This window comes from Spinacia oleracea, chromosome 5 (genome assembly GCF_020520425.1).
Source record: "Spinacia oleracea cultivar Varoflay chromosome 5, BTI_SOV_V1, whole genome shotgun sequence".
NCBI classification, from domain to species: domain Eukaryota; kingdom Viridiplantae; phylum Streptophyta; class Magnoliopsida; order Caryophyllales; family Amaranthaceae; genus Spinacia; species Spinacia oleracea.
In genome coordinates, this window is record NC_079491.1 from 4,056,014 (window position 1) to 4,078,172 (window position 22,159).

Genomic DNA, 22,159 nt, shown 5'->3' on the forward strand with positions numbered 1-22,159 from the left:
GTATTTTTATGACATACACTTTTTAAAAGTGGTCGTATTTTTATATGAGTTACACTTTCTATTTTTGTATGCAATGAATCTTTCTTTTTTTCCCCAAACTTATTCACATCCTTTTTTCCCACAACAAATAATTCTCACTTTCAGTTTCTTCAATAAACAATACTTGTACTTTAACTATTTTTGTTTATTGAAGTAAACATTAGGCGTCAATATTTTAAATCAAGTTCCGACAAAATTGTGAAATTCATTATTACCTCACTTCCATACTCACCCTCAAAAAATCAAATGTCCGTTAAACTGCAACTACTCGCAATATTCAAATACAAATAGAGTAATCGAAATAAGTTTAGGAGAGTACTACGTGACGCATACGATTTGGTTTGGTATGATGTTGCATCTTGCATGAATGCACAGATGATGGAGATCCCACCACCTCAAACTCCCAAAAGGATCACATCTTATACCCATTTTATTTGATTTTTTTTTTTATTAAAAAAGAAGTGAAATATGGAGTACTTCATTTAATTACCAAGTTTATATTCCCTTTTTTTTTTCTTCTTATCTCCAAGAAAAATCAGTCACGCAGAAAAACCCAGGAAAAAAAAAACACCCAATGAAATCCCCAAATCTTCAACCACATCCACCGTAACTCTTCTTCCCTCCCTTTTTTTAGTTTCCCGATCATCAATCAAAAACCCTAATTTCATCTTAAAATTTCCAAAACCCCAAAACTTCCACGAATTAGGGTTTCCAAATTGGTCCAAATGAAGGTCCACCCAGCACCAAAGAAGCGAAACATAGCCTTACGATACGACATCGCATCATCACAGTCGGCAACAACTCCTTGTAGAGGCCAGAAGAAGCTTCGAAGACTCCCCCACATCTTTGCGAAGGTTCTAGAACTACCCTTCTGTTCCGACGCCGACGTCGACATCGAAGAAACAGTCAATTTCTTCAAATTCACGGTGTTTGACACGGATGTGGCCTCCGATGTGGTGGCGGATACGGTTGAGATACACCCAGGTGTCACGAAGATAGTGGTCCGCAGTAATTCGATTGCTGACGTTGCGATGACGGGGCTCGAGCTCGATTTATGGCGGTTTCGGTTGCCGGAGTGTACTAAACCCGAGCTGGCAACTGCAACATACGACGGTGGCGATTTGGTGGTGGTAGTTCCTAAGGAAGAAGAGGAGAGAGAAAATGGGAGGGAGGTTGTTTGGGGTGAGGGCAATCTGGTCCTTGTACAGTGAAAAAATGGTGAGAGAGCTGAAATCAAAGCTTTTTTTTGCTTTTTTTGGTTAGTTTCCCTCCCTTTTATGATTATGTTTCTCTTGTTGAATCATATGTAATGTGGGAGAGAAAAAAAGGGTTTGGAATGATTTATTCTGAGCTTTTTTTTTTCTTGATTTAATTTAGTTTATCAATGTTGATTGAAATTATGTCCTCGATTTATTATTATATTGGGGGGATTAATGCTGGGATTTTGTGATTATTTTCATGTGATAATGTGCAACTTTTTCTAATTGCTGTTTAAAAGTAGAGTATCCCTTTTTGAGATTGATTGTAAAGTATAAAGCTTTTTAGTGGAATGATGGCTTGAGCTTGCATTGTTCCTACTTCATATTAGCATTGTTACAAAGTTTAAGGTAATTTGATAGAGTGATAACAGTAGTAATTTGCTGGTGTTAAGTTTGTAGCTGTTTTAGGACATTAGGACTGTTCGACAGATTCGACTAGTATTGCCTGGCACGGGCCTATGCTGTGAAATGGTGCTCGTTTTATTGAATAGTACACTTGATTTGATTTTTATTATTAGTGGAGCCTTGGAGTTGAGGTCACATATGGGGTAATCTGTATTTGAAAGGCGTAGTTTTATGGTTAGATGATACTCATCTATTTTGGATAGATATAGCCGAGTATGTTCTCTGTCAAATTTCATCTTTGTTTCACTATCCATATACATCGTCCTCTGTTTTTTAGTGTTGTATCATTGTACATGATTGTGTTATATGTTGGCATTTGTTATGATTTGTGCTTACAGTAAGATAGAAGATTCCCCTTGAGTAGTTGCTTTTCCATTGATGCTTGTAAGTTGTAACATAGAAGTGTCACTCGTGTGTGGTCAAGGAATTTGTTGTTTTCTTCTGTTTCTCTGTTTATGGTGACTGATTAGTGATTACCATAGGCTTGTTGAGTTCAAACTTACTAATTTTCTTGCCCTTAATGGGTGCATTCATAATATATCCCTTCTATCTTACGGGACTTGCGAGTTTTTGTGCTTCGGTGTTTTCCAAGGGTTCCCTACTTTGGAAAGAACATTAGATATCAACAAATTTGTCGTGTTTATACCCTTTATTGGGAAGGTAAATGAAACACTTACTGCCCGTTTGATAGCCGGTATTAAATTGTTGGAATGAGAATATATTTAAGTGTTATTTGACAAGAAAATAACATCATGATGTCCATGGTAATGAAATTTCGTCTCAAACTTTGTGTTTTTCTTCATAAATTTGCATTCCCACTTAATGCCACTCCCCAAATGGTAATAGGTGGTAATGGAAATTTATTAAAAAAAGACATAATTTTGAGTGAACTAGCATTACCATAGGAATAAATATAATTTTCCTTACAAATTTACATACCCATTGACACCATTTCCGGCTACCAAACGGGCCGTTAGGGCTTTATTGCGGTGAATTCCCTAGACCAGCCAAAGGTCAGATTCCTTATAGTAGAAGAAGAAAGGAAATCCCATCCTCTAGAGCCCCAGTGAAGTGGGGATTTGATCTGATAGTCAACAAACTTCAACAACCAAGACAAAGCTTGCTTGTACCATCCTTTTCCATTGCAGGTTTATCTTTTTCATAAAGCTAATAATTAAACTTCGTAATCTTAATATCATGATTTGGAACTATCCATGTGCTGCTTTATGCTATATAAGAAATGTTGCTTTTATGGAACTCTTTAATCCCAAACTTTGTGACCATTCTGTTATCATATTTGTGGGGGAGCTTTTGTTTAGCTGATCTTACTTTATGCTTTGGAAATCCTATGACGCCTTACTTTTTCTTAATGTCTAAATGCTCTTCCCTCTCTTGTTTGTTTCAAGTTCGTTCATGTTTGTGACTAGTGCATCGCCTTTTGAGGTACGTGACTCGGTGACAGTTGAAATATAGTGGAGTGGAGGCCGGGAGGGTGGTCCTGCGGCCAAACCCACTGTTTCAAGTGTTTCCTGCTGCAGGTAGCTATTACTCTGAGTCAGGCCCAGCCCTAACCCGGCCCATTGAACAGGTCTAACCTTGACCCACTTTTGTCATTCCTTCGCCATCACATTTAACTTGATTTTACCTGATCTTTGATAGGACATCGTACATGAAATACAATCTTCATTCGTTATCTCCCTTTTAATAGTGTTTTGGCGTTTCACTCCTTGACCCATATGCTATGGAGAATTCTAGGTCAAGTTTTCCAGAAGTTGCGTTTCTTGGCTGCTTCTTATTATGTGGCATTCATGCTTCTCTTTTAGGGGCCCTCGTATCATTGTTTTTATAGAGTAATTGTTTATAATCTTGTTTATTATTGCTTAATACTTCTGATGATTGTGTTTTTTGTTTGATTCTAACCTAACCTTTTTGATGGATGGTTAGGTTAGAATATTTTAGCTATATGCCTGTTACTTTACCCTTAATCTTAAGTTAGTCAAGAGTGCTAATGTCTCTTTCGTGTCTCTCTTTAACTTGCATTTGTATTCCACGCCATTCTTGCATTGGATATAGGCAAAAACATGGGAAAGTCATTGCATCACGGCTCTGTTACCTGGACTCCTCATTTTATCTCAAATACCCGTGTCGGATCTTCGACACTCAAACATGGGTACGGGCTTCAGTTTTCTATTCTTGTTTGTTGAATTAGCTATTCTGTATTAATATGGGTTCTTACTTCTTAGTGAATCTTGTTTGTCTCTCACTTTTTGGGCAGATGACTCTACTGACAGTGGTGTATCAGTGTATGTGTGTGATCTTCCTTTAAAACAATAAAAAGAATAAGCCTTGATACGTGTGTGGGGTTATGAAACGAACTCTTTTGTACAGATTGTTTTGTGGGTAAAATCTTTGTGAGATATGGACATAAACAGGGCGTGGGGGGATCAGATTCTGTCTGTAATGGGTCCGATAGATGAAATTTTGGAGGGAACTTTTTATCAGTGGATGTTATACTGAATTACTGATGCATTGTATCTATACCATCTTTCGACTTTATGCTTCTTTGACATTGCATCAGCACTTTCTTCTGTTGGGCGAGCTACGATTGTTCGACCCGCTGGTCAGTTGGTTTGCGTCGTGCAACCTTGCGGTTGTAGACTGGAATTTAGTCTAGTTTAGTCTGGGGAAAGCAGGTGGTGGTTTTTGGTGTAAAGGTTCGATCCTTACTGGATATATAGGGTTTTTTTTTCCCGGTTGTTAAGAGGGGGAGGGGCTATTTTTTGATGGAGCCATGGAGTTAGGATGGCATACCAGGAAAATAGACCTGATCAACATGAGCCCGACCCTGCCTGAAATTTGGCGGGTTTGGGCAAAATGTTAAGGCCCGTTTTCCGGCCCGAAATGTATAAACTTTAAAGGGATATGGCAACGTAAAGCTATACTTTTAATTATAAATTTGTCCTGACCCAAAATGGGCCGAAAAAGCCTGATATTTTATGCTTGGAATAGCGGGATGGGGCAAAATAAACGACCCAAAACTTGGCCCGTCCCGACATATGGGCTGATTTTATGTCTCAACCCGTCATGAACTCGGCCCGGCTCGCCTTTTCTACGGGAAAATAAGTTTGGATGGGGAACTTGGGAAAGTTTACTATGCACCCAAGAAGGTATCTCTAAAAATTGTAAAGCACCTGAAATTGAATGGCTTTTGATTCTACTCTACACAATACACATCCATGTGCATTTTTTTTTTTACTCCATGACCGGAATGGAGAAGGATCCCTACTGAATATATACTTTTCATAGGTTAGTCTGTCTAGCTACGCAGGTCTAACGGTTGAGAGTAGGGAAGAAGGTAAGAGAATTCTCACTCTCAAGCATAAGTAGATAGACTCATGACATCAAAGTCATCTTCATTGAACTTGTTTGGTTACACACCAACAAAACAAATGCTCACATTTGAAGTTCTTGCACTCCGTCCTTAAAAAATTATCCTTAATTATTTTTAATTGTCTATATTTGTTTGTTCTACGCCATTAATGGTATATTAGTATGTGGTTTTGACATATCTTATGCAGAATATGCTACTTGAATTACTCCGTTCCTCCGTATTTAAGTTAGCAAAAAGATTAAGAGTATAAACACAAATTTTCTTTTCTTTTTCCCTTATCTCTTCCTCAAGTGAAAATATAATATTTTAATTTTAATCCCCGAAAACATATTTAGTAAACGACTTTTAACTTAAATTACCTTAAACTTCCTAACAAAATATCAAACTGAAAACAATTGGATCGCCAAACAGGCCTTTAAAATATGGATAGGCCCATAGCACATTCTTCCAATTGTTAATCGACACACTAGTCCAATAGTCCTTTTGACCGGTGAATCACGAATAATAACCGGGTGATTACCTCCACGTATAGGTAACTTTACCGGCACAATTATTACCTTCTCAAAACTTGGACACTAAGCACACAGCAGATTGCGCCACTTGTCAGTTGTCAAACATAAATATCTACTTATAATCTTTACGGAGTACTACACATGAATATGAAATATCTACTTAAATACAGAGTATCTACTTGTAATCTTTAGCAAACAATACACTGAAATATCATAACACTTAAATTAAAGCTTATTATTACTCTCAATTTTGACGATAATTTCACAAGTTTATCAAAGAAAGAAGTTTGGAAAATGGCATACGAACAACATATGCGGGGAGACGGCGGAGCAATAAAGTTCGGCGACGTGTTTGAGATGTCGGGGGAGATGGCGGAGCAGCCCATTTCGCCACGGGATGCGGCGGCGATGCGGTCTGCTGAGACTCTGGCTTTTGGGAAGACGATTAAAGGTGGTCCAGCTTCTATTATGATTCAAGCTGCTGCTAAGAATGTTCAAGCTGGTCTTGTGGGTCCTGATGATGCTTTCTCTTCTAATCAAACCCTGGTAATTTCTTTTTCTTATGTCTTCAAATTTTGCTTAATTTATTAATTAACCATCTTCAATATGATTAATATTATTACCTCTGTTTTTATGTTATACTGGACTAGAGTACTCTGGTCAAGTGATTTGGACTTGTATGATTGTATCATGAATTTAATGTTAATGAGATTTACTTATTTGTACTCGTAATTAAGAAAATGACATGGTCGATCGTGACTGATTCTTGATTGATTCTGAAGTTCTGATACTGGTGATGATAAAAATCACAACTTGCAACAATAAAAGTAGTGTATTGGATCCAAATTTTGATTTGGACTTGTGTCATGAATTATGAATACAATGTAGATAATTCTTATTTTGTCCGATTTCAATGTCACATTGTTCTAACCCTTTTTTATTAAGAAAATGACATGATTTATAGTGACTGTTGTTTGATTGATTCCAAGTTAATTTCTGATAGTATGCTCGTTATGCAAGTTAAAACTGGTTGTGTTACTATAACAATTAGCATTGGTAATATCATATCAGTGATGTTTTGGCATAGTGGTTAAGACCGGGAGTCCGACTATAACATGTCATAGTTTTGAATTATGTTAATATCATTGATTTTGTGTGTGCTTAATTATCTGGTTATATACATAAGTACTTTAATGATTTAGCAAATCAATTATGAGTAAGCTTCAACTAGTCCCTGGCAATACATAGCATGAACATCAATTGTCATTTTAAAATTAGTTAGTCCTTAATTACCATTTACCATTAGGACATGACCGCATTGGAAATCTCGATTATCCTTATCTTGAGATCATGGATTTACTAGGATGTTTAATTTGTCCCTAGGAATGAGGTAGACCTGAACAAAAGACGGGCCGGGTCGAAGCCTAAAAATCAGCCCGTATGTCAGGTCGGTTTTCATGCCCAATCCCGCTATTTCGGGCCTAAAACATCGGTGTTTTCGGGCCATTTCGATCAGGTCTAGAATTAGGATTATATTAAATTAGCTTGCTTATGGTTGTGAAAAAAGTTGCTAGAATTGCTTCAAAATTCACTTTTGATTCTTAATGTAGTTTGTTTTTTCATGTACAAGGTGGAGGGTAACCCGTGGCACGAATCCCAACCATCACACGATCAAATGGAATCGGCTATTTCGGTGGAAGGAATGGGATCAGGTGCAACAGGGGTAACTATGGGAGAAGCACTCGAGGCAGCTGCTGCGGCTGTAGGGGACAAACCTGTCGATCAATCTGATGTTGCTGCAATACAGGCAGCAGAGATGATTGCCACCGGAATAAATGGCGGTCTTGGTTCTGGCTTAGGTGCTGAAGCTCAGGTTGCTTCTACTATCAATGAACAGCTGATGTATGATGAGGACAAGACCAAGTTATCTGATGTCATTGAGGTATACATTTATCACATACTAGTGTATATATATACTGTCCAAACAAAATAATACTCCGTACTTCCAACTTTCAAGTTGTGGCGCATCCAAGATTGTTACATAGGAACTAGACCTGGTTATTTGGCGGGTCGGCTCAGGGTCGGTGCAGGTCAAAAGTGGGTCGGGTAATGAAAGGGTGAATTTTAGCGGGTTGATAGTGGGCCGGTCAAAGAGGGTCCAACAAAGGCCCTGCCCACTAAGAAGTAAGAATCCTATTAACTTGATCCAAACTCTATACCCATTGGGTTACCCTGTCCAATAACTAGTTTCTAATAGAAACTATAGGACTACAAACGAGAAGTAATAAATTACACGTCATTAGTTCATAACAATTGATGAAAAAGGAGAAAGTAGAAGAGGAGAACCCATGATCATCTGGTCTAGATTAGCTCTAGGTGCAACACAATTGGTCTACTTGCCAAATTGAATTAATTGATGTTATTGTGCAATAAATTTTCTTATACAACTCTCTAGGGCTATATATGCAAGTATAGTCATAGTATGCACTAGATATGCCTTTGCTTCCAAGTAGCAAGGAGTATATTTTTCCCTAATTTGTACTAAATATGTTACTCCCTCCGTCTCTTAATACTCGACCTGTTTTGATCGGACACTCTTGTCAATGCACAACTTTGACCACCAATTACTTAACCACATTTAAAAAAACTTATAAAAATATTAATATTTTGAAAATATATATTAAGATGAAGCCAACAATACTAGAAATAAAATATATATTAATACTAACATTTATTTTCATATACTAGAAATAAATAGGGTCAAAGTGAATTATGTGAATAGTGCAAAAAGTCAAAACGAGTTTAGTATTAAGGGACAGAGGGAGTACTCATCAATGGTTAATAGCTTCCTAAGTTGGTGATTATCAAAAAATAAAAAAATAGCTTCCTAAGTTGGTTCTTACCCAGAAAATATGCAAAAGAGTTAGTGTCTTGTTAATTGTTATAGTGTTGAAGTTAAGTGTATGAGGAACTTGTATTATTTTTAAAACAAAAGATCTTATTAGTATCTAAGAAGTTCTATATTGTACATACTCTTCTCTTAGGAATATAATCTTAATCAATCAATTAACTAATGGTAGGAATAATAACGTTTCATTTTGCTTCCATTAATGTGAATTTGAAGCATTGTTATAATAACCAGTGTTGAATTATTTTGATAATTTAATTCTGTATAATGGTTGCTTATGAATTATGTTTATGGTAACTAACGTGCGGTGACACGTACATAGGGAGCGACAAATATGTTTACAGATGACAAGCCAGTAACGAAGCAGGATGCTGAACTCGTAAAAGCAGCTGAGCTGCGAGGTCATTTTGATGGGGCTAGTGGGGCAAGTACGCTCCGCCACCGCGCTGTGAAGCAGTCCACCACTCCTGGTGGTGTCGCGGAGGCAGTGGAGGCTGCGGCTAGGATTAACGAACCTGACAAATAAAACGTGTCTTACTCAGGCTACATATGCTGGTGTTTTTAACTTTCCAGCTTTTTTTGAGCTTTGTTTCCAAATGAAGTGTGTATGTGGTGTAATGTAGTTATGTAGATCTCATCTTAAACAAGGCATGACTTTGTGATTATGGTTTTCACTAATTTTCGGTTAAAGTGTGTGTTTAATCCAAAAACTTCAATTATATATGAAATTCCTACCAGGTGCGGGTACTTGGTAAATGTCGCGTTTGTGTACATGATATTGATAGTATGACGCTGGGCACGGTTGAGGGCGGAGAGGCCTATATCGGATATGTGCCTTCAAACAAATATCTGAGGACATTGTAGTAATTGCACCATTATTTTTAAAATTTTTGAGTATCATATTTGAGAGATGAACATCATTCTTGAACTTCGGAGTACCATTTTGGAACTTCTTAATATCATATTCGAACTTATTTTAGTTTGATATATTTTTGTCAAAACATATATGATAGTACCTCGGGCACGGTTTGGGTATCACTCTACAAATGTTTTTCTCGACCATAATTAGTCAAGTTGATACAATCATATGCATAAGCGATAGGCTCCCCTTCCTAAATCCTAATCTAGTCATTTTATCATTCTTAAAAGTTCTACTATGAGTAGAGTCTTCTACTTCCTCTGTTCCACAATAGATGCATCATTTCTCATTGCACGTATGTCAACGCGCTTATTTGAACATTAATATCTCTAAATGTGTACAAGTAAAAATTATAAAAAGTTGATATTTCGAATCCTTGCATTAATACGAATTTAAGTATTTAACAAGATCACACTTGACTATGTTTTTTCTTACGCAAGAGTGAAAAAAAGGTTGTCAAAGTTGATTGATGAACAGTGCGCAAATGAAAAATGATGCATCTATTATGGAACGGAGGAAGTACTATTTTTTTCCTTCTTGATGTTGATAAGGATGTATTGAGTCACGGACAAAGTCCAAGATAATTGACAAACATACAATACATTTTTGTACCATTCAAAGAATTACAAAGCTTTTGATAAAGTGTATCGTTATTCGACGTCCGTGTACGCTAATATTACTCTCATAATTAATGTGAAAGTACAATTATGTCCTTATAAAAAGTTAACCTCTTCCTTTATTTTTATCACCCCTTCCCCTTCGCCGACGTCCTTTTTACCTCGCCGAAAAACATTTATTACGGCAAGAATTGAAGTAGCGTCAATGGTGGACGACAAAGAGGCTGCAACTTCCGGTAAGGAGGGAGATTATGTGACCGGAGTTTTGTGACCGGAGGTTCTTGACAAGCAAACAAATTTTTGTTAGGGTGAGGGTGACAGTGGACGAGGGTGAGAGTTTTCATAAAAGTTAAAATTGTATTTTAACGTAAAAAATGCGGGCAGTTTTAACGAATGAGGGCGTGGATTAAAAATACCCGTGATAAAAAAACAATAGATCCGTTGATGAGTAATAAAACGCCGACACATGTAACCCTTTACATAGCACACTTGTCAATTCTTAATGAGTCATGGTGAATATAGTACATTTTGCTAACGTGAACTTATTTCCTCAAAACTGATTTGTCCACGTTTCCCCATTTCTCGTTCTAACTTTTTAAACCCCCGAATTTCTCAACCCAATTAATTTCGACGTGTTCATTTTTTCTTTACAAAAGTTTTTTCAAAAAAAGAAAATGGCAAACGAAGAACCAAAAGCCGCGATAACAATCGGAGAAGCATTAGAGGTGGTTGCGACAATCGTCGGCAACAAACCCGTCGACGACAGCGATGCCGCCGCCATTCAAGCCGCCGAGATGAGGGCTACCGGCGCCACCGCTCCTCCTATCAACGGCATTGGATTTCAGGCCCAATCTGCTGCTATGGTTAATGCTCGTAGGATTTACGATGAGGAGAAAACTACCCTTGCTGAAGTTATCGGGGTCAGTAACGCACTTTTATTTCAATACTTCTTTGATTTGATTATGTTACTAATTCCTTGAATTTGTGAATTTTTTAATCCTACTTGCATCTTGTGATTCGCTATTATAAAATTAATTGATTGATTTTAAGCAATCATGTGCGATTTATATTAATTAGATTGCTAATTGTACAATATATGTTTGTGAGCAAAAGAAAGGGAGTTTAATTGCAAATTGCAAATTGCGTCATTACCTAAATTAAGTGATACGGGGAATTGGGGAGGATAGTTGCCACAACTTTTGTGATCTCTATTTGTAAAATCATGTTATATCCTCAAGCATGGTGACCAGTGTTAGAATATGTCTTGAATCGATCTGTCCCCATTTCTTCAACATCCGAGCACGAAGATATCGCTGTATTATGTAATATGTCCTCCTCGCTTCATGTGGATGTAGCTAATACTTTGTTGGTGAACTACGTTAAATATCCGTATTTTTTATTTACGTTTTTATAAACGACGCTAAATCTCCGTGTTTTTTTATCTACGTTTTAATTGTCTTTTTTTTCTCCCATTACAACAACTACATTGTTACGAGGCTGGGATCCGAGTGGGGGTTCCACAGTAGGAACTCTAAGTATCAAAAGTGACTCGTAATAGTACCCATTAATTTGATATTGGTACTGAGATTAATATGGTATTGGTACACCTGTACATTTCTAAGAAATACCAATACAAACCAAGAATGGTTGAATTTGTGTCACTTGTGGCCATACCACTTGATGTTTAGCATTCCTCGTTATACTGTGTGATTAATTTTGTGGAAAATGTGGATTGATGTACTAAATCTTGGGGGTGGGTTAATGTGCAGGATGCAACTGAGAAGTTAGAGAGTGACAAGTGACTCGTATTGGTACCTATTAACTTGATATTGGTACTGAGATTAGTATGGTATTGGTATACCACTACATTGCTAAGAAGTGACAATACAAACCAAAATGGTTGTATTTGAGTCACTTGTGTCCATAAAACCACTTGATGTTTAGCAATCCTCGTTATACTGTGTGATTAATATTGTGGAAAATGTGGATTGATGTACTAAATCTTGGGTGGTGCGGGTTAATGTGTAGGATGCAACTCAGAAGTTAGAGAGTGACAAGCCAGTAACAATGAGAGATGCAGAGAAGGTTAGAGCGGCAGAGTTGCAAGGGGACTTGGATGGCCTCATTGGCACTCACGCGGACGCTCCTAAGGAATCAGTGACCCCCGGAGGTGTCGCCGAGGCGTTAGCCACCGCTGCAAATATCAACCACCCTTCCTAATAAGCTTGTTTGTAGTTCTCTAGTGTTCTACATGTACATTGTTTGGAGTTTGGCAGTTTGCTTACATTGTTCATGTTCATAAAGATCCTCTGTTTTTTTGTGTGTTTTTGATGAAGAATTACAATGGGGAAGTTACATAACCAATTACACGAGTTACATGGTTGGCTGGATGCCTTGATGTAGTCTTTGTCAAATCTTTAGGTGTTATGTTCTTGTGGTCAATTAATGGTCATGTTGCTGAAATAATTCACGATTCTTGTTTTTCCCCTAGTACATTACGCATCACTCCACATTAGGTACAAGCATCCGCGTTTTTACCTACCGTTTTAAACAGTCGGTAAAAGTTATTGGTATGTTTGCCGGTAACTAAGTTTAATAATGTTTAGCAGTCGGTAAAAAATTACCTACAGCTAGACGATGATGTGGCATGTCAAGCTTATTACCACCACTCGTGCATGTAAGCAACCTATTGCCTAGTGCTGTGTAGTTTTTGCGGATCTTTTACCAAACTAGCTACTTTTACAATTTTATTTATCAAAATGGCTACTTTTAAAATCTATTTACCAAACTAGCTACTACGTATAATTTATTTACCAAAATGACTATTTTCATTTTGTGGCAAAAACAATTAAACTGGTTTTGTTTGGTGCATTTTTTTAGTATAGTTAACCGGCTTTTTGGGGGTTTAGTTATCTTTTATTTTTGTTTACTTTATACTCCCTATTAATTTTTCTTTTGAATTTGCCCATAAATAATATAAAATGTTGCTCTTGATGGTTTAATTTTGATACATACATGATACAGCATAGTAATACGTTAAGTTCATTTTTTTTTTTACCCATTTTAATATTTTAATTACGTTTACTTTTTGACAACATAAACTCCAATGGTCGGAATTTTTTTATTATGCATGCTTGTTATGACGCATTATCTTCTCAAGTTACACACTTGCTACATATTCTTGCTCCAATGATAAGTTAATTATTAATTAATTATTTTAATTAATTTTTATTCAATTCATAGTTTCAACTTAATAATGAGAAATTACAGTAATTTAAAAAACAAAAAATTACAATTGAGTATACTAAGATAGTGGTCCGACTTGTAGGGATAATAGACGCAAAAATTTGCATTGTTAGACGCCTTTATTGCACGCGTTACTGTTCTCCTTCACGTCACTTTCACGCATACGGTTTTAGAATATGTTAAATTCTTGGTTGATCGAGTTTGCCAAGCAAATTCGTTTAACACAAAGAATTCGCGTAGCTAAGAGATCGGATTAACAATATCTGCAACAAGGTTCAACTAATTTCTTTATATTTGTAATATTTGCGAGCAAGTCTTTTAAAAACTTTGAAGTTGCAAGAGGCTAAAAATATAAGTAAATTGTCAATCGGTTCATTATTAAAAAAATTCAAATCGGTTCACTGTGTAAAAAAATTAAACCGGTTATCTGGTTTTAAAAAAACTCAAACCGGTTTATTGGTTTTTAATTGAATGTAAAAAAATTAGCTACTTTTTTTTTTTTGAAACTAATTAAAGAATAGCTACTTTAGGAAATACAATTTAAAACTAGCCGTTTTGGTAAATAAAATTTTAAAAGTAGCTAGTTTGGTAAAAGATCCAAACTTTCACGTGCCATTTTTCACCCCTCCTCAACTGTTTAGAACGGTTGGTAAAAACGCAAGCATTTTTTGTAGTGATCACATGAGGGGTTATGAATAGGTTTAATAGTTTCAGGGAAGGAAATAGCGCAACCGAATAAATTACAAATGTAGGATATTTAGTTATAGTGATTTGATATGGTCCTCTTTTATCTTTCACTATCTTATTAATTCTATATCTATTCAGGGTTGGTTAAATCAAGAACAAAAAGCGTCTGTTAGGAAACAAATACACTTGTACTGATAAAATTAAGTATGTTACTAGGATTAATTTGTATATTATTGTCTACCAACACTATACTAATTGCTACTCATTAGTCATTAGTACTACGTTCACAGTATTAATCAATGTCGATAGACTTTCTGCCTTATTAAAAGTTAGGGCTGGCAATTCCTTACACGATTTGATAACCCGACATGAACCCTGCCTAAAGTTACTGAGAGAAATTCGAGCCCGACCTGAATTGAACCAGAATGACTTGAAATCGACCTGATTGACCCATTTGTCATATTTTATAGTAATATTAAGTTTCAATATTTCTAACATTTTTTACACAACCCGAAACCAAACCCGAACCTGACCGAATTACCACCCCTACTTATTATACTAATCACTATCCCTAAAGGTTGTTAATGTTATTGTCCAAGGCTTCCTATATCTGGTCATCTTTATCCTATACGTTTCTTTCCTTGATTTGGACAAAGTGCCACTTGTAATGCATGTATGTAATCTGTTGTCATGCTCCAAAATCTCCACATCATGTAAGAACCGAACCATAATATTCCATGTTCACCGAATCACCGATTAATTCCTCCATAGTATATATATAAAATTAATAAAGACGACAATCACACCACAACCCCAACAAAAACAACATCATACCATCAAACCAAAACTGTGACTTAATTAAAAGCATATATCACACACCAAACATGTCTCAAGAACAACCAAGGCGCGGTGGTACAGACCAAGAGCAACCAAGGCGCGGTGGCGCAGACCAAGAGCAACCAAGGAACGGTGGCGCAGAGCAAGAGAAACCACAACAACAGCCAATCAAGTACGGCGATGTGTTCTCAGTGTCTAAGAAGATTGCCAATGAGCCCATAGCACCATTAGACGCTGCTGCCATGCAGTCAGCTGAGAATCAAGTGATGGGCCAAACCCAAAAAGGTAGTCCGGCTTCCCTTATGCAATCGGCCGCCACCAAGAACGTCCAAGCCGGAGTCACCCCTCAAGGTGGCGCCACCGATGTTGGGAAGAACCAAGGGATGACTGTTACTGAGAGTATAGTTGGTGGTCAGCGTATCATTACCGAGTCTATTGGTGATCAGGTATTTCTACTTCTTTAATTAGTTTGTTAATTCGTTATTTGAAGTTACATACAACTTTTTTACTTCTAAACTACGATAGTATGTTACTCGGGATCAATTGATGCAGGATCATATATCTTGAATCGATTAAGTTTCTTTTGAACAATCTAGTATAGGATCCCATAGCCTATTTTCTAGGTTTTTTAGGCATATATATAAAAAGTAATTCTATTTAGAATATATTCTATTCGCCTGATTTATATTTATTTTATCTGAACTTAGCTGAATTTATTTAAACTTATCAAAATTTATTTTAGTTATAAATTATATTTGATTAATTCTTATTTTTTCTGGTTTATCCTTGTCTTTTCTGAATTTATCTGAATTTATTTTTTCTTAAAATAAGAATAAGGTGAATAGAATAGAGGCTTAATTTAATTTCTTAAACTATTTTATCTTACTATTTTATCTTAAATAAAGAAATAGTTTAATGGATATAGGATTAAATGTTAGAATATGTCTATAATAGATCAAACCTCTCTAAATAATCCGGTGTAGGGATGTTTGGGCCTATTTTCCAGGTCTTTTCGCATTTGTCTAGTATTATTACTCTTTCATCTTAAACAAAGAAACCATTTAATTGATGTAGGATCAAATATTAGAATATGTTTTGAATCGATCAAGCCTCTCCGAATAATCCTCCATAGGGAAGTTGGAGCCTATTCCAAGGTCTTTTTCGCATTTGTCTAGAAAATATTATTTAAATTCTTTACGTTATCACTTAGTGGTAGTTTCTACCTCTTTTTAAGATCGATGAAACTTCCCTTCTATCGACCACGTAGCTAACATATTATTAATAAGTCACGTTAAATCTTGGTGTTTTTTATTTGCGTTCTTACTTATCTTTGTACTACCTCCGTTTCAAAAAAATCTTTACAGTTACTATTTGAACGGACTCCGGTGCAATATTTGATCGTTAATATATCCAGTTTCGTATGGGAAAAAATTATAAAAGATTGATATTTATAAAATACATTTAGAGATGAATCTAACAAGATATCTCATGATAATTTATGAGAGATATAATAGTGAGAATTTATGGTCAAAGTTTTGATTTTTAGACACATTTTTTAAAGCGTAAAAATCTTTTTGAAACGGAGGTAGTATCTGTTATAAAATGATGTTTAATCATATGGATCTAGGTGGTAGCCAGATATGCTGACAAAAATCCAAACCCAACCCAAGCCAAAATGGTAGCTCCACCATCAGCAGTAGACCGCGATGCAGTGACCATAGGAGAAGCCCTGGAGGCATCTGCAATATCCGCTGGGGACAAGCCAATAACACAGACTGATGCCGCCGCCATTCAGGCTGCGGAGATGCGCGTCACTGGCGCCGGTTACATTCCCCCTGGTGGCATTGGAGCGGAGGCTCAATCCGCCGCCACGAGGAATGAACAAATCAAGTCTGATCAAAACAAGATCACTCTTGGAGATGTCCTTACGGTATAACTATTGTCTATTCTAATAATAGTCTCTTGTTTTTTCCAAAATATAAGCATATTACATCATATGCATAATAAGTGGCAGATTTTGGATTGTGGACAATATAATTACAATATAATTAGATGTTAGAAAAAGTATACTCCTTCTGTCTAGATTAATGTGACACTTACCGGGACACATAGTTGGATATTTGTTTATCAAATACTTCCTCCGTCTCAAAATAAGGGTAACATTTTATTTTTTGCACTATTCACATAATCTACTTTTGTTATTTTTTTATGATCTACACTTTAGGAAAAATATATTCATGCGGAATCTTGTTAGATTCATGTTAATGTAAATGAATTTTTTTTATAATTTTTACTTTTAACGGTAATAAATATATTAATTGTTTAAGATTGATATTCATTGACAAACATGAAAAAAAAGTGTAGCAAATAAAAAGTGTCGGAGTAAGTATTATTTTATTAGAAAAGTAGATCAGAAAGTAGACAGTGAAGTGTTTATCATAATTCAATGTGACAAAGTGGTACCATAATTTTTTGGTAGTGGAAATTGAGATTAATAAAATAATTATGGGGCTTTTCTAAAATAAAAATGTAAAAATTAATGTATGTTAGGATGAAAATAAAAAGTGTGACAACTTATTTGGGACATGGGTTATTTGTTTTATATCTTGACATAAGAGTATGTATGGTTTTTAAGGAATTTTCTTTGTGGGTTCGGTGGACGCCGATGCAATTGGCGGTGCCACGGTACATAACAACATGGGATAATTTGATGAGCGTCTTGACTAATATTTTGTTGTATGTTTGGCATGTTATAGGATGCAGCAACAAAACTGTCGGATTATGACAAACCAGCAACAGTTCAAGATGCGGAGAGGGTGATAGCAGCGGAGATGAGAAACAACCCGAATTTGGAAACCGAAGTTGGTGGAGTCGGTGAATCGGTGGCGGCAGCAGCAAGGCTAAACCAACAGAAGTTCAAGAAGTGAGTGAGTACGCGTTGTACGACTGTGTACATAAGCATCGACAACTATGTAAAACAAGTTTAATCAAGCATATAAGCCGGGTTTTTGGAGCGGCGTTAAGAGGTAAATCCGTATATAGGTCAGTTTTTGAAGGGGTGTTAATAGGTAAATCTGGATGTAAGTTTGTTTTTGGAAGTGGTTTTAAGTTGTCAACAGGTAAATCCGTATGTAGGTTGGTTTTTGGAGGGGTGCTAAATAGATGCAGACTACTAGTACTAATTAGCTAGCTATAAATCTTTCCTTGAGGAATGGGTGTGATTATCATGTACAAGTAATCTCTCTTTTAATCTAATTCCTAGCTTTGTGTATGTTTTGGCTACTTGGATTAGCAAAATTGGTACTTTAATTTATGTTTCAATGAACACCATACGCGCGTGTGACCATGGTCTAATTTTGCAGATAAGCAACGAATCAAGAATATACGTGAACCTATCAAAATTGATAGGCAAATAGTTTCTCTCTGTACTTTGTTACCCCTCAGGGTGCGTTTTGTCACCTTAAAGAAATAAGTTCAGATAAGTACCAATAAGTTCAGATAAGTCCCAATAACTTCAGATAAGTTCAGATAATTTCAATTTCAATAAGTTTCAATAAGTAATATTAATAATTTTTTTTATTATTAATATTATAACTTTTTTTATTATTTATAATAATAATAATAATAATAATAATAATTATTATTATTATTATTATTTATTATTTATTATTTATTAAGATAAGTCAGTTCAAATAAGTTGAACAGAACTCAGCCTGAGAGGTAATTTGCGGCGCCTTCATCAAATTTGAGCATTGAAGTTGATATTTGATTGCCATCACTAACAACAATCACAAAAGATCTATGGATAACTCTTATATCGGTTTTTCTAATGAGTATTTTATATTTGTGGGCTTAAATATAGCACTTTTATGAGTCTTAACTGGTGTTTTATAGGCGTTCATTAGAAAAACTGTTTACTTAGTTTAGTACCATCGGACTATGAAAATTATTAGGTGGTAATCGATTGCACCGTCCACCTAAAGATATTTTTATGTCTATTAGTGGATTCTATTACATTTTCTTCTCTATATGTAAGGAGAAAATAAGTCAGGGTGTATGTAATATGTTATAAATATAATCGAACTATAAGAGTACCCCTTTGTTTGTTTTAATAAAGAAATAAATCTAGATTAGCCCATCAAATAGGACCAACTTATTTTATCGTTCATTCGAATGGTAAATGAGAATAAATCACTACAAGAGTTAAACTAATAAAGCATGTAAAAGTAATTATAATCATGATTAACCATGGAATTTGCTCCCGAATTTGCCTTCAGGAGATATTGGTGAAAAGAGATCGATTCGAATCTCGAAATATACTTGTCCATATCGACAATAATATTGAAGATCACCCTGTGAACCTCCCATTCACTTAAGATCTGGGTAGATGACGCAAAAATTCCCTGCATTTGCCCATATTTGATTTTAATTCGTCTCTTAAAGATGGTCTTCATTTTCTTATATAGTAATATGTTCCACCATTTAACTCCACTTGCTACATTCAGTTAAAAAGATAAGAGGGCAGAAAAGGCCCATATCAGATATGTGCTTTCTAACATATATATGAAGGCACGGTGATAATTGTACTATTATTTTGAAAACTTTTGTGTACCATACTTGAGAATGAACACCATTTTTGAACTGAGTACCATATTTAAACTTTTGAGTATCATCTTTAAACTTTCGGATTTTTCATGAAATACCCCTCAATTTTCACGAAATTCACCAAATGCCCCTCAACTTTCAGAAATTCACCAAATGCCCCTCACCTTTAATATAATACCCAAACTACCCTTACTAATGACACGCCGTTAGTCTGCCGTTAGTCTGCCGTTAGCCTACTTTTCTAATTCACCAAATGCCCCTACAATGTAACTTATTTCACCAAATACCCCTATTTTAAAATATAATTCACCAAATGCCCAAATGTAAAAATTACATTTTTAAAGCCCAACGGCTAGTTTTTGGGCATGTGTATGTCGGCCGAAAAGAAGGAACAGTCCTTGTCGGCTGGTGTTATGGGGGAGGAAATTGATGAAGCAGGTTCTCCGTGCTAATTTATTGGTGGCGTTTCTGTGATTTCTCCGGCTAACAATTGTCCATTGGTTGGGGTTGGGGTTTGGTTGGGGTTGGGTTCTCTCTCTCCATTTTTTTAAAGACAAGTGAGAGTCTTTTTATTATTAGATGCGAATACAACATTAGTTTACACCATAACTGAGCTTAATCATAGTTTGGGGAAGTTGATGTCAAAAATCCGTAGCTCTAGCGACAACCACATGTCCATAATAGGACTAGACATCGAAAGACACTACTGTCAAGATGACACCAAACACCAACTTGCTGAAAAAGTTGCCATAGTGAAGCTGTTTTTCTTCGACAATTGCTTGATTATCCAGTTGTTGCGGATTAATAAACCTATTTGTTCACTGGCTTAGTTCTTCCAAAGACAAGAGCTTACCTTTGTTGCTGTTAAAATGAACAACTGTCTTAAAGCGTTGAACAGAGATTATGGGATTCAATGCAGGAATGCTTTTGATTTGCGTGAATTGGTTGTAACTGTTAAACAGGATAAAAAACAGACCAATGAAAAGTTCAAAATATTTAGATTGCAATATTTGACGAATCTATTTACACCGGGTAAAGAATTGTTTTTGTACGTGCTTAAAGGTCCTGCAGCACCTCTAGGAAGTTGGGGTGCTACTATGTTGTCTTTACAACTAATTGAAGCAGCTACTCGTGATGCTTACTTGTGTTGCCTTGTTGCGTATTTCTCTTGTTAATTACTCCATATTTGGGAACTAAACTGCTTCCTCATGAAATTGTAATCAATCTAGCATTTCTGCTGCTAATATTTTCAGATGTGTCAGAAATAAAGTGTACTAAAAATATCAGCAACAGATTAAGCATATTCAACACACAAAAAAACATCATTTATCAAACTAGATTAAGCATATTCACCATTCAAAAACATCATAATGATCATATTCACCATTCAAAAATAACTTCATATAGTGACAGATATACTGAAACAATATGTAGTATTGATCAAAAACATCATATTTAAGCATATTCGCCATTGTTGCTTGGATCACACTTGTAGTATACCCTTTGTGGAATGAGTGTTGTATCGGAGCTACGAATGACAAATTTCCTCCCACGATAACAGATTTTATTTGGGACTCTAACATATGTGGACTCATTATGTGTGGATGATGATTTTGAATGATAACTCATGACACAAAATGAGATGAAACTACAACAAAACAATTTGGTGACTAAATAAACACTCAGAACAGGGTTATTTATACTAAAACAATAAGCTACGGCTATTTTTCAATCCCAAAAAACTAGCCGTTGGGCTTTAAAAAGGTAATTTTTACATTTGGGCATTTGGTGAATTATATTTTTAAATAGGGGTATTTGGTGAAATAAGTTACATTGTAGGGGCATTTGGTGAATTAGAAAAGTAGGCTAACGGCAGACTAACGGCGTACTAACGGCGCGTCATTAGTAAGGGTAGTTTGGGTATTATATTAAAGGTGAGGGGCATTTGGTGAATTTCTGAAAGTTGAGGGGCATTTGGTGAATTTCGTGAAAATTGAGGGGTATTTCATGAAAAATCCGTTAAACTTTTGAGTATCATTTTTAAACTTCTGTATCATATTTGAAATTATGAGTACCATATTTGAACTTATTTTGATCTGATATAACAATATCCTTCCTTGAGAAGGGGTAACACCGAGCAAAAATCGATGCGTAACCTTTTGACACTTGCCCAATCTTGTTTATTAGGTGTCCAAGATATAGAGAGTTGCCCACATCACCTTATCCTAAAATAGAATTAGAAAAAAAATTGGAAATGTGTGGACAAATGTCACAAACTTATTACAGTATGAGCTAAATACATTGATGATACCGAGTAATACATATAGAAGGCTGAAGCATGGGCTGAAAACTGACAATCCATAAACACGTTTGCAATCAATAAGGTTCAATTCTTCCTTGAAAAAATGGCTTTGCATGGAAATCAACAAAGCAGCAGCCCAAACAAAGAGTCTTCAGACCATCATCTTTTTTTTTTAACGCAAACAAAGGAGAATTAGATTAAAAGATTGGTTCTACAAGAATGTCGGGATGACTAAAAAACTTGCGACCCAACAAACACGAAAGTCCAAACCGAACCAACCCAACCCCTACCAATGCTATACAACAAAATATCAGTGGGCCCACCTAAAAACTTGCTGTCCAGAATACACCCATAAAACCCAAGTCTTCAGACCATCATCATTCTAAAAGATGAAGCATCATCTGCAGATAAATTAGCTACAAGGCAAGAGAA

At 35.8% G+C, this 22,159-nt stretch overlaps 4 protein-coding genes across 5 annotated transcripts; all 4 read left to right on the forward strand.

The window, feature by feature from the left end:
• Nucleotides 1–503: 503 nt before the first annotated feature.
• LOC110783107 (uncharacterized) lies at nt 504–4,259 on the forward strand. Of its 2 annotated transcripts, XR_008921963.1 has the most exons (3): nt 504–1,257; nt 3,777–3,873; nt 3,979–4,259. XR_008921963.1 is itself a non-coding variant. In XM_021987409.2 (2 exons), exon 1 carries the CDS (start codon nt 765–767, stop codon nt 1,248–1,250), a length of 486 nt encoding a protein of 161 aa, XP_021843101.1. In that variant the 5' UTR covers nt 504–764; the 3' UTR covers nt 1,251–1,257; nt 3,777–4,259. The 2 variants fall into 2 exon arrangements, 1 of the variants encoding a protein (XP_021843101.1); XM_021987409.2 differs by having other exon boundaries at nt 3,777–4,259.
• A 1,488-nt stretch (nt 4,260–5,747) lies between these two features.
• Nucleotides 5,748–9,285, forward strand: LOC110783088 (late embryogenesis abundant protein D-34). Its single transcript, XM_021987386.2, has 3 exons — nt 5,748–6,152; nt 7,237–7,548; nt 8,837–9,285. The coding sequence occupies exons 1-3, from the start codon at nt 5,901–5,903 to the stop codon at nt 9,038–9,040; spliced, it is 768 nt and encodes a 255-aa protein (XP_021843078.1). The 5' UTR covers nt 5,748–5,900; the 3' UTR covers nt 9,041–9,285.
• Nucleotides 9,286–10,629: 1,344 nt separating this feature from the next.
• LOC110783097 (late embryogenesis abundant protein 47) lies at nt 10,630–12,543 on the forward strand. The gene is made up of 2 exons (XM_021987396.2): nt 10,630–10,970; nt 12,079–12,543. Exons 1-2 carry the CDS (start codon nt 10,725–10,727, stop codon nt 12,268–12,270), a joined length of 438 nt encoding a protein of 145 aa, XP_021843088.1. The 5' UTR covers nt 10,630–10,724; the 3' UTR covers nt 12,271–12,543.
• Nucleotides 12,544–14,784: 2,241 nt separating this feature from the next.
• Nucleotides 14,785–18,091, forward strand: LOC110782139 (late embryogenesis abundant protein D-34). Its single transcript, XM_021986247.2, has 3 exons — nt 14,785–15,266; nt 16,448–16,750; nt 17,577–18,091. Exons 1-3 carry the CDS (start codon nt 14,868–14,870, stop codon nt 17,745–17,747), a joined length of 873 nt encoding a protein of 290 aa, XP_021841939.2. The 5' UTR covers nt 14,785–14,867; the 3' UTR covers nt 17,748–18,091.
• The last annotated feature ends 4,068 nt before the right edge of the window (nt 18,092–22,159 follow it).

Coding starts and splice junctions, on each gene's coding strand:
- LOC110783107 (XM_021987409.2), top strand. CDS start 765: ATGAAGGTCCACCCAGCACCAAAGAAGCGAAACATAGCCTTACGATAC.
- LOC110783088 (XM_021987386.2), top strand. CDS start 5,901: ATGGCATACGAACAACATATGCGGGGAGACGGCGGAGCAATAAAGTTC. Junction 6,153..7,236: donor TCTCTTCTAATCAAACCCTG/GTAATTTCTTTT, acceptor TTCATGTACAAG/GTGGAGGGTAACCCGTGGCA. Junction 7,549..8,836: donor AGTTATCTGATGTCATTGAG/GTATACATTTAT, acceptor ACACGTACATAG/GGAGCGACAAATATGTTTAC.
- LOC110783097 (XM_021987396.2), top strand. CDS start 10,725: ATGGCAAACGAAGAACCAAAAGCCGCGATAACAATCGGAGAAGCATTA. Junction 10,971..12,078: donor CCCTTGCTGAAGTTATCGGG/GTCAGTAACGCA, acceptor GTTAATGTGTAG/GATGCAACTCAGAAGTTAGA.
- LOC110782139 (XM_021986247.2), top strand. CDS start 14,868: ATGTCTCAAGAACAACCAAGGCGCGGTGGTACAGACCAAGAGCAACCA. Junction 15,267..16,447: donor CCGAGTCTATTGGTGATCAG/GTATTTCTACTT, acceptor ATATGGATCTAG/GTGGTAGCCAGATATGCTGA. Junction 16,751..17,576: donor CTCTTGGAGATGTCCTTACG/GTATAACTATTG, acceptor GGCATGTTATAG/GATGCAGCAACAAAACTGTC.